General features: G+C 39.1%; 1 protein-coding gene across 1 annotated transcript; it reads left to right on the forward strand.

Annotated features, from left to right (window-relative positions):
* Nucleotides 1-78: 78 nt before the first annotated feature.
* On the forward strand, nucleotides 79-11,329 carry si:dkey-283b15.2 (neuronal pentraxin-1). The gene is made up of 5 exons (XM_056475924.1): nucleotides 79-738; nucleotides 3,536-3,983; nucleotides 6,154-6,404; nucleotides 9,785-9,964; nucleotides 11,049-11,329. Exons 1-5 carry the CDS (start codon nucleotides 79-81, stop codon nucleotides 11,256-11,258), a joined length of 1,749 nt encoding a protein of 582 aa, XP_056331899.1. The 3' UTR covers nucleotides 11,259-11,329.
* The last annotated feature ends 4,819 nt before the right edge of the window (nucleotides 11,330-16,148 follow it).

The following is a 16,148-nucleotide window of genomic DNA, read 5'->3' on the forward strand; positions in this document are numbered from 1 at the left end:
GTTCAAGTTACTAAATATATTAAGTAATGAAACCATATTGTAAAGTGTGATCCTAATATCTGCATGCATCCAACAGAGATGAGCTCTCCAACAGCCCTGAGGAAGACGGCTCTCTTCTTCCTCTTCTGCTGTTTTTCGGCATGCACTGGAACTGGGATGCCAGGTTCGGATTATAACCCTCATCCTCGCTTCATTTGCACACCGATACCTGCAGATGCAGATCCCGGGTGCTTCCCGTCAGCAGGCGGCCCCAGTGCGGGTCACCACAGCGGGCCGAGCGCCAGCAGCAGCAACAGCTGGTGGGGAATCTCAGAAGAGGCCAAAACCACAATCCTGCATCTGCGGGAGAGTTTAGTCCAGCAGAAAGAAACCATCCTGGACCAGCGGGAGACCATCCGAGAGCTCACTGCTAAACTGAACCTGTGCGAGGGCTTTAATCGCGGGGTGGGCAACCATGATGATCATCCGCACCGCGCACCCACTCACCTGGCGCACCATGCACATCATGCCTACCCCAGTGCACCGGAGCCTGGGCATATAGCATGGGCACCACCACCCGACGCGCATCATGGTGGCCACGGGCTGGAGCTCAGCCATTACGGGGATGGAGCGCATCACCGTGGAAAGGCAGCAGTGAGCGAGAAGCATGTGACAGGGGAGATTCCTTCACTTTCCTCCACACCAGAGCAGATGAGCAGGATGCTGGAGACCCTGAAGGAGCGCCTGGAGAACCTGCAGGTACGCATTGAAACTGTGTGGGGGGTTCGAGAACTGCATGTACATTTTAAAGTTCACTTGAATCAGAAACTGTAACTGTTTTTGTCAGTATTGTGACGTAGTTCCTAATGAGAAAAGAGTGGGCGTGGCTTGTTTTGTCCACTGCAAGCTGATTGGATGTATTAAAGTAGGCATTTCATTCAGTAAGATCAGGAAAGGGTTTTGGTAGAGTTATTACAGCCTAACAGACACCTCCTGCTCACCTTTGACCAAGTTATGTTCAAAGAACTTTCATAAAAATTTATGAATTCAATACTGGATATATTTTAAATTCGGTTTCTGAAATATTGATCAAATGTGCATTATTGGTCAGTGTTATTGTACAAGATTGACATTTTAAGTTTTTTGATTTTACAATTGAGTACAACCATAGAAAATTTTTGTTTCAATTTTTATTCAAGCACTTTCAAGGACCTATGTTTGTTTTTAAGAACTTTCCAGGCCCTGAATCCATATGTCTGAAATTCATGCACTTTCAAGAAGCGTGGGAACCCTGTCAAATGTTCCCTGAATCGTGGGCTGACCAGTAGCTTTTGACGTGGAGGGTCCGGTAACACTTTATAATAATAATAAAGTAATAACTACACACTATGAACTATTTATTAAGCATTAGCAAATAGTGAATTCATTCTCTGTTAAGCATTAAATCTACATTAATAAATGTTAATAAGCTGTTTATAACTGCAGATACAACTGCTGTGTTCTTGACTTATAACCACATTTATAACGTGCTTAATAATAGTTTTTTTTATACTTTAATGATTTGTTTTTTAGTACTAAATTAAGTATTGCATTATTTACAAACCAGCTATTTAAGCATAGTTGGTTGTTTTTTAAGGTCATTCAGAATGAGTTAGTAAATGGTTAATAAACTATTGAAATCAACGTTTATAATTCTTAATATTCAGGCGTGTATTAATAGTTGATTTGTATGGTAATAAATGCTTTATTAACTCAACTTCATGCAGTTTTGTGACCTAATCTAAAGTGAGGACTATTCATGCTTTATACATCCCTTATACATGACAATTAAAGGCTCAGTTATATTCTAAACAGGAAAAAAGAAAATATATGACTTTATTAATTTCTATTGATTTGAAGATACACAGATGAAACTGTATCAAATAAAAAATAAATCCTTGCAACCTTATCTAAAATAAAGTTACTGTACAGTTTAAACATTTCATTTTATTATATTGTTAAATTATTATATTGTTGTTGTTTTATACAGTTGTATGTTATATTTTGACACTGCTGTTATTCGGCAATGTTGAAACTTTACAGTAATTATACTTTTTAAATAAGACTACAAAGATTATTGTTCATTTGATACTGAGCCTTATATTGTCATTTATAAGGGATTTATAAAGCATAAATAGTCCTCACTTTAGATTAGGTTACAAAACTGTATGAAGTTGAGTTAATAAAGCGTTTATTAACATACAAATTAACTTATAGTCAACCCAGGCTCATTCTGAAAACGTAGTCCCGAGGACGTTTCTGGAGACTGCGAATTATGTAGCCGGAGGTACCTATGGCTGCATTTCATTTTTTAAGCGAACGCTGCGGGGCGGTATGACGCCTTTCCTTTTAGAGCTTGCCGAATGACCGCTTACCTTCGTATGGAGGGCTTTCCCGCTGCAACCAGTTTGTCCGGTTAGCTCGTCCTGTACGTCGGCGGACTCGAGACGCAGAGAGGAGCTGACCACGACGACGCCGACCGGGTTCGAGTCCGGGGAATAGCGGTTCCAGAAATCCGGTAAGACTAAAACAGAATCCAAGAAATAAAGCGAAGAACTTCATAACAGGGTGAGAATGTGGTAAAATCCGAAAACATGGTAAAAAAAAAAAAAAATCAGATGAGGGCTTTTCTTTTTCTGGACAGCTTTTGTAAATTGTTTGTTGGGTTTAGGGCGGGCGGGTCAATCGGTAAAATTGGTTGAGTTCAGGGAAGGAGGAGGGTGTGTCGGCCGGCTGATTGGCCGGTCGCCCAGTCAATCATTCAGCCAGTCGGAAAGACTGGCCTCTGGTGGGTTTACGCGAGAACAGCGCGGGCGCGGACGGCACTCGCGGAAGACGTATGTGAAGCCAAAAAGGCGCACACAGCAGAACCAAAAACTGCAAAAATACGTACCTCCCAAGATGTATTTCGCGGTCTCCAGAAACGTCCTCGGGACTACGTTTTCAGAATGAGCCTGGGTTGCTATTAGTATATGCCTGAATATCAAGAATTATAAACGTTAATTTCAATGGTTTATTAATCATTTACTAACTCATTCTGAATGTTTTTAAAAACCATCGACTACTCTGAAATACAAATGGTTTGTAAATAATGCAATACTTAATTTAGTAATGAAAAATCAACTAGTAACAAATAATGAAAGTACAAATAATAAGCACATTATAAATATGGTTAAAAGTCAAGAATACAGCATTTGTAGCTGCAGTTATAAACTGTTTACTAACATTTATTAATGTAGAGTTAATGCTTAACAGATGATGAATTTACTAGATGCTAATGCTTAATAAATGCTTAATAAATTATTCATAGTGTGTAGTACCGAGGATCCTTTTCTGCTGGAGAAACTGTTGCCCTAAAAAACTAAATAACATTGTCATAAAAAAGTACATATACCGTTGGAACAGTATAACAGAACATTTTTGTGTTTTTAAAACCTTGACTTTTCCAAACCGCGGTAATCCATCAAACCGCTTATTGTCCCATGACTAACCACGAATGCTGTAATTGTGTTTGCAGACGAGAAATACATCAGCCAGCTACTCCAGTTCCCTGAAGGATCTGCTGCAGAGGAAGATCAGCGCTCTGGAGCAACAGATGCAGCATCATTCGTCTCCGCTGACCTCTGCCACTCACACTGACCACGCCGAGCATGATGACGGTCACCATGACGACGAAGATCACGATCACGGCCATCACGAGGACGGCCACGACGATAGAGACCACGGCGATACTCACGATGACAGCCATCACAGTGATCGCCATGACGATGGTCACCACGATGACGACCATGACGACAGTCACCATGACGATGATCACCACGACAACGGTCACCACGACAACGAGGTTTCCGAGCATGGCTTCGAGAGGTTGTTGTATGACCCACAGGGACATCGAGAGTCGCAGGCTGGAGCTCACAGCAAACTGGACGCGGTTCTGAATCAGCTGCAGCACAGGCTTACTGAGGGTAAGGGTGTGGTAAAAGAGTAGATAAGAAGAGATAATGAAAATAGATAAAACTGCTGGTGGATCTTGCCAGCAGGAGATTTCACACATCAAGGTTCTCAACTACAAACAGAAAACATTGCAGTTTGCATTTTTGGGGACTGAATCTGGAAACTAAAAATGTGATTCAAGATGACATGATACTGTTATTGTCTAAGCCAGGGGTGGCGAAACTTGGTAATGGAGGGCCGGTGTCCTGCAGAGTATATGTTATGTAATGTAATGTGCATTTATATAGCGCATTTATCATGTATATTTATCACGCTTTACAATCATGGTAGTGGGGACTCTCTCCACACCACCACCAGTGTGCAGCATCTACTTGGATGATGCAACGGCAGCCACAGGACAGCAGCACCAGTGCGCTCACCACACACCAGCTATAGGGGGAGTGGAGAGACAGTGATACAGCCAATACGGTGGATGGGGATGATTGGGAGGCCATGATCGGTAAGGGCAGATTGAGAGAATTTGGCCAGGACACTGAGGTTGCACCCTTACTCCATGGGATTTTTGATGACCACAGAGAATCAGGACCTCGGTTTAACAACTCATGCGAAAAACGGCGCTCACTAACAGTATAGTGTCCCCTTCACTTTACTGGGGCATTAGGACTCACACAGACTACATGTTGAGCGCCCCCTGCTGGTCTCACTAACACCACTTCCAAACTAGTTTTTTTCATGTGGTCTCCCATCCAGGTACTGACCAGGCACAGCCCTACTTAGCTTCAGTGAGTAACCACCCTACTGAAAAAGGCTGGTAGGCTGGTTTTAGCTGGTCAACCATGCTGGCTTTAGAGGAGTTTTGGCAACTTCCAGGCTGGTTTCCAGCCATTTCCAGCCTGGTCTTAGCTGGTCAGGCTGGGAGATGATCAGCTAAAACCAGCTTGACCAGCCTAGCCAGGCTGAGAGCCCAGCCAAAACCAGCTATGTCCAGCTTAAACCAGGCTGGTCAAGCTGGTTTTAGCTGGATTTAGCTAGTCGTTTTCCAGCCAGGCCAGCTAAGACCAGGCTGGAAATGGCTGGAAACCAGCCTGGAAGTGGCCAAAACCCCTCTAAAACCAGGCTGGTCAACCTGCTAAAACCAGATAAACCGGCTTAGGCTGGTTTTAGCTGTTTTTTTCTTCAGGGCAGTCTTGGGCTAACCAGGTCTTTCTAGGTGTACTAGAAACCTCAAGAAACCTCAAGAACCTGTGTTGAAGGAAGTTGAAGCATAAACTATGTAAGACAAAGACCTAATTCACTTTATTCTTCGCGTACGAGCGAATTTGAATCCAGGAATTTAAATCTTTTTGGCTCGAGACTTCCGGTCTCATTCACTTCTATTCATTTGTAGACATTATAAATAGCTCAATTTGCTGCTCAATGTTGCAAACTGATGTTTTCTAATTATATTATTCTATTTTGTCTGTATAGTCATGGGCGTACTTATTTGCAGATTAAGTAGTTTGACCGTTTTTTGCCGTTTATTATTCCTAGTCATTTCTCCCAGAGGAAGCTAAATCGGAATCGCTTCTAAAACAGTTTGGCCACCTAAAAGTTTGGCCACCCCTGGTCTAAGCTGTAATTAGGGTATAATAAAACAAAATCCAATTTAAATCTGAACAACTGGATAGAGTCAGTTCACCCCAAAAAATTGTCAAATTATGTGAATTATGTCAAAGAATCACATGATTGTGTGGAAATGGTAAGGCATTTTTTCTTTTGTGAACTTTCCATTTAGGGCACAGGTGTCAAACTCCGCATTCCTGGAGGGCTGCAACTCTGCACAGTTTAGTTCCCATCCTAATCAAGCACACATGATCAAACTAATTGAGTGCTTAAGGCTCGTTTGATACCTACAGATAGGTGTGTTGAAGCAGGGTTGGAACTAAACTGCAGGGCTGTGGCCCTCCAGTAATGGAGTTTGACATCACTACTTTAAGGCAATCTTAATAAAGAGCCAGTATGGATAAAACAGACCACAGGATTGGTGACGGCAATAAATGCTTTACTTTTTTAAAGTTTCTGTCTTGTTTCTAGTCCAAATATCTACGATTTCTTATATCATGAAGGATTATAAACAAGCAAAAAAATCTTGTTTGTGTCTTTGATGTAAACTTTGACATTAACGATCTTCTAACCTCACAGGTCCAAGAAAGAAGATTAAATCTACTGAGGCCTTCCAGATCGGCTTCCCCATGAGAACCAACTACATGTACGGCCGAGTGAAGCGCACGCTGCTGCACGAGATCTTCTCCTTCACGCTGTGTCTGTGGATGAAGGCTGGGATCGGCCCAGGCCTCGGCACACCCTTCTCTTACTCCGTCCCGGGTCAGGCAAATGAACTGGTGCTAATTGAGTGGGGAAACAACCCCATGGAGCTGCTGGTGGATGACAAAGTGAGTCAAAGACGAGCTAATATCAGGGCTCTTACACCTTTTCCAAAGTCAAATTTAAAGTTCACATAAACCGGAAGCCGCGACCATTTTTGTTTCATATTGTGAAGCAGTTTTTAGAGAAATGGAATATTAAATGAGAATACAGTGAGAGTAGTTTTTTTTCTACTGCGAGCTGATTTGATGTAGTACATTAGGCATTTCATTCGGAAAGATCAGGAAAAGGGTTTGGGGAGAGTTATTACAACCTAACAGACTTTTCCCGCTCACCATTTCTGTTTGTTGTCAAAGCTGACAGTTGGAGGGGGCGTGGTTAAGTATGTTAGCCACACCCAATACCTCAGACCTACCTAATCCAAAGAACATAGAATCACCCAGACGCGACACTCTAGTGCAATTTGGACAACAGCCACTAGATGGCATGGCGGCCATTTTAGAATGAAAACTCCAATAGAACAACAGCATATTATAAGTCTGTTACTTTAACTATTAAAAGTGCTTATGATTGTGATAGTAAGTGTTGTATTGTCGTCTTTCAGGTTGTATCTCAGCTTTAATGCGGTTTTTAAATAAATAAATAAAAAACAAAGCAGCTGCTTGCCATCGCGACAGCAGTAAGATCCAATGCACAGCCGATCGCTTTCACTCCAAAATGGCGGAATCCGGGGCTGTTGCTGGCCGCTGCTGTTGAAATGGAACGTTCTATTGAGTGTCGCCTCTTGGTCATTCTAAGCTCTTTGCCTAATCTGATAATTTAACTGACAGAAAACAGGAAGTGTATTTTCAGATTTTAGTTTTAGATTACTTGGGCAAACTATTTTATTTTTGTCTTAATGACATGCACAGATGAATCGTTCACCACAAAACTATAGGCCTATGTGAGCTAACAAAATCTTATGGTTACTTTTGATTTCACTTGTACTTCAAGCACTTTCCAGTTGCATTTTCAAACGGGCATATTGAATATAATTCAACATACAGTAAGACTCTGGTTATTAAATAAGGATTTAAAAAACCCTGTGGGAATTTTGTTTGTCCAGTCGGATCTTATTTGAACCTTAAAGGATTCCCATGTAATCCCATTTGGATCATTGAAGATTTGTTTGTTTAAATTATGGCATAAATTCCAAAATGAAGCTTACATTCCTTATGCATTTCTGACTAGTCCAATGGTGTCAAACTCAGTTCCTGGAGAGCCATAGCCCTCCACAGTTTAGTTCCAACCCTGCTTCAACACACTAACCTGGAGGTTTAAAACAACCCTGAAAGACTCAATTAGTTTTATCAGAAGCGTTTGATTAGGCTTAAAGCTAAACTGTGCAGAGCTGCGGCCCTCCAGGAATTGAGTTTGACACCTGTGGTCTAGACATATGAAGGATATGTGGTGAAACATAGATGCTTTTTCAGCACTGTTTATTCAAAAATACATTCATTTTTGCCATAGGGATTTGGTTAAAGGTCCTGTGAAGTGCTTTGAAATTTTTTATTTGATGTTTGACGTAAACAAAGAGAGGGCGGGACATATAGTAGCTCCTTCCCCTTTTTTTAAGCAGCCAATAGCATTTTGTTTTTAGCACAAATCTCATCTGCCAGTGGGAGCTCAAGTGCAACAAATGAAAAGCAAATGAGAAGCGTCTCGAAGGAGGCGGAGCATGTCAGACACTAGAGAGCATTTGATTGGTTATGATTTGATGAGAAACTGAAGTACGAGGTGACGTGAAAAAAAAACGTTAGTGACAAACTACAAGCTTTACGTGTTTATATCAGTTTTATATCTTCAAAACGCAAATTTTGTCACTGTTTTGTACCACGCTAGCTTCTAGATATCCTTGAAGACTTACATACTGATACTAACATCTAAAAAACGTTATTTTAATTTCATTGGACCTTTAACGCATTACATTATGAACCATGACAACCAGTTATGAAGTAAGAATCTTACAAAATACTAACAATATAAAGAAGTATGCATATATTCATACAAATGTTACAGAACTTTCACAGCATAGCGAGAGCTAATTTACATCGTTCACTCTGTTAAATGGGAGTGGGTGGAGCTAAAAAAAACTGTTATGCTCATAGCGAGTCTCTGATTGGTGGAATTGTTACACAGCATTATGGGTAATGTAGTTTATCACCACTAATTTCTAATAACTGATTTCTTTAATCTTTGCCATGATGACGGTATATAATATTTCATCAGATAATTTTCAAGATACTAGTATTCAGCTTAAAGTGACATTTAAAGGCTTAACTAGGTTAATTAGGCAAGTTATGGTAATTAGGCAAGTCATTGCTTTTATTCTAGCCAAAATAAAACAAATAGGACTTTTTCCAGAAGAAGAAATATTTTAGGAAATACTGTGAAAATTCCTTTCTGACAATATAACATTATAAAGTGCATATATTCATACAAATGCTACAGTGTTTTCACAACATAGCGAGAGCTAATTTACATTTTTCACTGTGTTTAATGGGAGTGGGTGAAGCTAAAAAACTATTATACTCTCAGAGAGATTCTGATTGGTGGAATTGCTACACAGCATTATGGGTAATGTAGTTTTTATCACCACAATGTAATCATGAAAACAGATGCCAGATGCTTTGCATTAAAAGGCATTCATTGGTCACACTTTACAATAAGGTTCATTAGTTAATGTTAGTTAATGCACTTACTAACATGAACAAACAATGAACAATACATTTATTACAGTATTTGTTCATGTTAGTTAATGTTTGTTATGAAAATACAGTTGTTCATTGTTAGTTCATGTTAACTCACGGTGCATTAACCAATGTTAACAAGCATGGACTTGGATGTTAGTAAAGCATTAGTAAATGTTCACTTATGATTAATAAATGCTGTACAAGTGTTGTTCATGATTAGTTCATGTTAGTAAATGCATTAACTAATGAACCTTATTGTAAAGTGTTACCCATTGATTAGAATTATTTGATGGATAGAATTTATATATATATATATATATATATATATATATATATATATATATATATAACTGGATGAAGATAGAATATTATGTAATATACCTAGAATACCTAGAATATTATGTAATATACCTCTCATTGCATTCCTCTTAGTGTGCTATAATTTACACTTTTTATTTATCAGAACTTGGATAAATAATGGGATCATTTTAATTTTGAGGTTAAATAGTTTATTTAAAAATCTATTTTTCTATGAAGAAATTAAAAATAATTTTATTAAATTATTTATTTTTCAATAAATATAATTTATACATTTATTAATTTTTAATAAATACAATTATTATTTTTTATTTATTTACTTTTTAACAACAGAAAAAAATGGATGTCAAGAAATGAGTGCGTTTAATAGAGATCTTTTTCTGTGTTTGTGTTGTCAGGCGGTCACTTTACCCCTGTCGGTGAGTGATGGTAAATGGCACCATGTGTGTGTGACGTGGTCAACACGGGACGGTCTGTGGGAAGCCTATCAGGACGGGGTGAAGAGAGGATCTGGAGAAAACCTCTCGCCGTGGCATCCCATCAAACCTGGAGGAGTCTTCATACTGGGACAGGAGCAGGTAAACACACAGTCAACCAAACACACCTTTGACTTGCATTGCGGCAGAATATAATACCGTTAATTGAATGTAAATCTTTGCTGAAAAATATTGTTAATTGTGTTAAATATGAATTTGTGTACTTTGAGAGTTAAGAGTAAAACCATTTTAAATATACATTTGATTCTGTCATTTTAATCTGACATTTCTTCTAAATTTAAAATCAAAACATTTCTAATTGATCACCTTTTTTGCACAAAATAAACAAAGTGGCACATTTTAAGACATGTTTATTTTCCATTCAACACAATTCCAATAAGTTTAGAAATTAATATTTGGTGTAATAATCCTATTTTTTAAATCACATCTAATGGAAACAATTGTTATTCTGACTAATTGTCATTTTCTGGGGGGAAAATAAAATTCTTAATGACAATGTTTTTATACAAAATGTTTTTAATACTCAAATAAAACAAACATTAACTTTCTACTTAAACCCAAATAAATTCAACCGATCTTGAAATACAGAATTTTCAAGTGCTGTTTACATTTTTTTTTTTTCCATATTTGAATACACGATGCACTTTCTATAGAAATTACATCAAATAAATATTATTGTTGACATGTCAATACACTTGTTTATTATTAGTATGTTAACATCTTTAACATGAGTTAGCATGTTACCATTTGTTTTGCATATTTAAAATGCTTTTAGCATGTTTTAACTCGTTGCACGGATAAGCATGTTTAATCAATATTCTAGCATATGTTAGCATGCTGCTAACATTTTAGCACATGGTCAACATTTTATCTGTTGGTAAATGCAAACAAGCATTCTGACCATTCTCTGTAAACCCTAGAGATGGTTGTGCGTGAAAATCCCAGTAGATCAGCAGTTTCTGAAATACTCAGACCAGGCCATCTGGCACCAACAACCATGCCACGTTCAAAATCACTTAAATCACCTAAATGAGTTGCTGCCATGTGAATGGCTGATTAGAAATTTGCGTTAACGAGCAGTTGGACAGGTGTACCTAATAAAGTGGCCGGTGAGTGCATGTCATGAAATAACTCCCCTTAATCTGCTCTGTGTTGCCCCCTGCAGGACACTCTGGGTGGACGTTTCGACGCGACGCAGGCTTTTGTGGGCGAAATCTCGGATGTGCAGATGTGGTCTCACGTCCTCACCCCTCATGACGTCTACAGTCTGGCCTCCTGCGGCGGTCACATGACCGGTGACATCATCGCCTGGTCCGAGGCTTCGGTGGAGCTGCACGGCGGCGTCACCAAATACCCCTTCGACCCCTGTCACTGATCCCTCTGTTTTACCAGCCTGATCTCACGAGGAAACGTAACTATTTTACGTTTTGCCAGTTAAGTGGCTAAGTCGAGGTCTGTCGTACGAAAATTTACGATTTTAAAAAGGAGGCGTGGCACCCAACCCAACCGTAATTGGGGATGAGAAAATCGTATCAAATTGTACAAATGAGATCGTACGAATTCATACGAATTAGCCACTAAATCAAAAAGTTACGAATTGCCGTGAGATTAGCTGCGTCCCAAATTGCATACGAATGCACTATTCTACGCCATTTTGTAGTATAAATAATGTAAGTAGTGTTTACACTGAAAACTCAAAAAATAATAAGTGCACTTTAATTACCCGGATGATGCACTCATTCAGCCGGTAAAACGAAGTGTGTAATGATGGACACTTCACGCACTCTGGTTTGCTCACGTAGCGGAAGGGGCGGAGCTATCAGGCGCACATGTTGGATAACTTTATTTATTTTGGATGGTGAAAGCAAAATTCTCCTAAGAGAGTGATTATAGCGCCTCCTGATGGTGAATGCGGTTATACTCATGGCAGGTATTATTTGATAGTTTGGTCATTTATTTCAATGATTTGGCAACCGTCAAATGTCATCAGGGAAACGGTTTAAATTTCCGCTTAGTAAAAACAGTGCACTACATACATATACAATGCTGTTGAGTGTGTAAGTGCATAAGTCCATAGTGCATGAGTGCATAGTGTGCCATTTGAGACGCAGCTTCTGTGTTGGTTTTACAGCATCCAGAGCTGCTTTACTGCAAAAACAGATCCATACATAACCATTTCAAAACTTTGCCTTCTGTTTACTGTGACACTTGAATGACCCCTTGACCTCCATTTCAACAGGGACCCGTTTTTTACTGTTTAACGTAGCTGATGTTTTCTTACTGATTTGTTTGTATTTGTATTCTATAAATGGCAGCTCAGTGTCATTTATTGTGATCATGCAAGTATATGACATATTGTCATAACTTGGATAGAAAAAATTGTAGATAATAAGTACAGTTGAAGAAATTTGAAGTGATATTTAACAGAGCAAGGATATTTTTCACAGTGTTATTCTATAATATTTTTATTCTGGGAAAGTATTATGTTTTTTAGCTTGTCTGGAATTGTGGTCAATATTATTAGCCCCCTTAAAAATTATTTTCTTCAGATACAGAACAAACCAATGTTGTCCAATGACTTGCATAATTAACCTAACTTTGTTAGCCTAATTAGTTAAGCCTTTAAATTGCACTTCAAGCTAAATCCTAGCATTTTGCAAAACTATGTACTGTCATGGTAGCAAAGAGAAAATCAATGAGTAATTACATATCTAAAAGGGCGCAGTGGATAGCACAATCGCCTCACAGCAAGAAGGTCACTGGTTCGAGCACCGACTGGGTCAGTTGACATTTTTGTGTGGAGTTTGCATGTTCTCCTCCGGGTGCTCCGGTTTCCCCCACAGTCCAAAGACATGCGCTATAAGTGAATTGAATAAGCTAAATTGTCCGTAGTGTATGTGTGTGAATGCAAGAGTGGGAGTTTCCCAGCATTGCGTTGCGGCCGCTGCTTAAAGCATATGCTGAATAAGTTGGCGGTTCATTCTGCAGTGGCGACCCCTGATTAAAAAAGGGACTAAGCCGAAAAAAAACTGAATGAATGAATGAACTATTAAAATGTTGAAAAACTCTGTTAAACATCACTTGGAAAATATTTGAAAAAGGAATTAGGGCTAATAATATTTTGTCTGTAGTGCTGAAAATGTAGATGTCTGTAATAGAGAGAAGAGAAACTTGAGGGTTGAAGATAAAGATTCGTTTTCTTGTATGATAAGAAGAATCTAAAGATACAGCGAAACCAAAGAGAAGAGTTACAGCAGATGATTAGCCACGTGCACTGTTGTCTGCACAGTTTTTGTCTAATTAAATGTCTTTGTAGGTTTAACCGCACTTGTCCGGATGTTTTCCTGTGAAATAAACAGCTCCTCTGACAATAAAACTGGGGGATAAATAGATAGTAAATTTAACATGAAGTAGATGGGAACACGTTTAATTCAAATGGGGAGTAGAGAAAAGTTCCGTTCCAGTAGTCTGTGTCTCGTTTTCAACTCTAAGAAACTATTTTGTAAAGTGTATTGTGGGAGATTTTTTTTAACGATTTGGTGTTTAGATTTTGTTGTCGTTGATTTGACTGTGTTTAATCTTCTGTCAATGTTGATTTTAAAAATGTATCATTTTCACTGTAATGTTTGCGCATTTTGTTTTAAAATTACTGTTTATTGTTTTTTTTTTTTAATTTGTTTACAGTTCTGAAATCAGAAATGCAATAAAGGCACTGAATTTTGAAAGAAAAAAAAAGTTGAGTTATTCTGAGAGAAAAAAAAATCTGGGTCAATTGGCAGTTTTGTTTTTGGTTTTTATTTAAAGGGCACCTATAGTAAAAAAATCTACTTTTCAAGCTGTTTGGACAGACATATGTGCATGTATGCTGTACAGACCGTCATATTGGGGTGATATAAGCACACCCAGTGCTTTTTTCTCAATTTAACAACATAAAAAACGGTGGACCAATTGGAGCGGTTTTCAAACAGACCACAACTTGACGTAGGAGTGCGGTCCCCCCCGCCCACCGATATTGATTGACAGGCGCGTCATCATATCCTCAGTTTGTTGATTCATGTCCGCCATTTTCAGCGTGAGTCGAAGCAATATCACTAAAGGAACACGCTAGCTCTATTTTTAGATGCAAGGCTCATTGGGCTCAACACAAGATCAATATTCTCCACATTATCGCTCTAATCAGAATTATTGGTTGTATCTTTAGGTAGGTTTGCAAACATGTGTACTTCTCATTGAGTCTACCTTATACTTCAGTCGTTTGCATTTCTCGCGATCCCAGAAGCTCCCTGTGATCTTAACTAGCATGCGTTTTAGAATTCTAAACATCGGTTTCTATCAGGGTACACTCAAGTCGACGGCTGAGCGCCGCGGACCGCTTCAGAAACCTATGTTTAGAATTCAAAAATGCGTGGCGCGACGATTCGGGACACTTCATGCTTCTGCCGCGCTACAGAGTGTCTGGTGTGCCGTGTCGCGGCTTCGAGCGGCGCATCCGGTGCCTCAGTCAAAGTTAATTCAGTGTGCGTGGTTATTAGTTTCTGTGTACAAGCTTGGCACTTGAAACTAGCACACAGTTGGCTGTAAAACTGTACAAAGACACATATGATTTTGTACTTTCTGCTTGGTCTGTGTCCGAGTCATACATGTACGACTGAATACGGATACTCTCCTGCTCCTCTCTAGTCTGCCTGTCTGTGTTGCAACCACAGAGCGGGTCATGGCCCCGCCCACTTGTTACGTTGGGCGGGAAGCCGAAACTAATCTACATGTGAAGCAACACACCCCTAAATCAGCGAACTGTGGACACGCCCCCAACATGACACTTTTTAACACATTATAATAAACAAATCTGAATTGTGTTTTGAACTGAACCTAAACTGGCACACTCAGAAGGACCATAATATTAATATTAAATCATAAAAAAGAAGTAAACTATGTGCCCTTTAAAGCTTAACATATCTGCATAATATATATTAACGTGGACAGCATACTTAGCTAAATCTGGCAAGAGCTTTCTTAGGTTATTTAAAGGGCACCTATTATACCCCTTTTTAACAAGATGTAAAATAAGTCTCTGATGTCCCTAGAGTGGAAGTGTTTCAGCTCAAAATACCCCATAACCATTTTTTTTATAACTCTGTGAAACTGCCCCTTTTAGGCTTCGATGCAAACTGTGCCGTTTTGGTGACTGTCGCTTTAAATTCAAATCAGATTGTGCTCTTTTGAATAGAGGACGGAGCTACAAATGCCTGTGTGTCAGCATAGTGGCAGATTCAAAACGGCTGCCTCTCAGGACTGTCCATGCTAATGAGGGAGAGATCGTCGCTAATAGACGGGGCTTTCCCCCTCTATTATGCTAAGCGGTTAGCATTTTGGCAGATCACCTACAGCACCCTTAACTTGTTATTCCTAAGTTTAATAAATGTGCTTTAATTAATACAATATATTTGATGCGCTCAAAAGATGATTCTTTTCACTGCATGTTCAAGCTACTTATTTAAAATGAGCTGAAACAACATAAATAAAGAAATTTTTTTTTGCAGTGAAACTTAATAGTTTTACGTTCAATCTACTTAAAGTAGTTCCAATAACTTAATGGATTTGTGTTGGGATAACAAGATTGAATTGTGTGGAACTCTGCATTTTTTACGGTGTATGTCTTATTTTAAACTAGCTACTTTTGAATTTTTAAATTATTTTAATTTTAATTTGAACTGAACTTTTAGACTTGATGGACTGGCAATAAAGTGCATTGGTTTCCTCATACTGTTGCATTATGGGAAGACTCAGAATTTCTGAGGCTCAGAATAATGAGGTTAAGCAGCTCTAATCTTTCTGGTTATCAGTCAGGAAATGAGCTAACAGGCTTAAGTAGAGCAGGAATAAATCAACACACTCATTGGCCTACTGAACATACACAAACAGAAAAACTGTATTTCAAGAGTTCCCACTTAGATATGCTTGGCGTTTAAAGCAGGTTTGGCATGCTGTCCCAGGAGAGAACCCTGAGCTCGGAGATATTTGAGCCCAGGGCTCCCGCCCGGTCGATAAGCATATCAGGAGATCCGAGATCAGGTAGGTCTCGAGAGCTCCCCCTTTAGAAAAAGGGAGGAAAAGGAGGAGATGGGGTGGAAGGGGGGATTCTTCCAAACGAAGATAGAGCAGTAGGGAGAAAATAATCCATTTATAGTAAACTAGGATCACTCTGATTGGATTATTACTGATTACAGATGAGCAGCCAGTCGTGCTCAATCATATCACGTGCTCC

The sequence above is a fragment of the Danio aesculapii genome, chromosome 16 (genome assembly GCF_903798145.1).
Source record: "Danio aesculapii chromosome 16, fDanAes4.1, whole genome shotgun sequence".
NCBI lineage: Eukaryota > Metazoa > Chordata > Actinopteri > Cypriniformes > Danionidae > Danio > Danio aesculapii.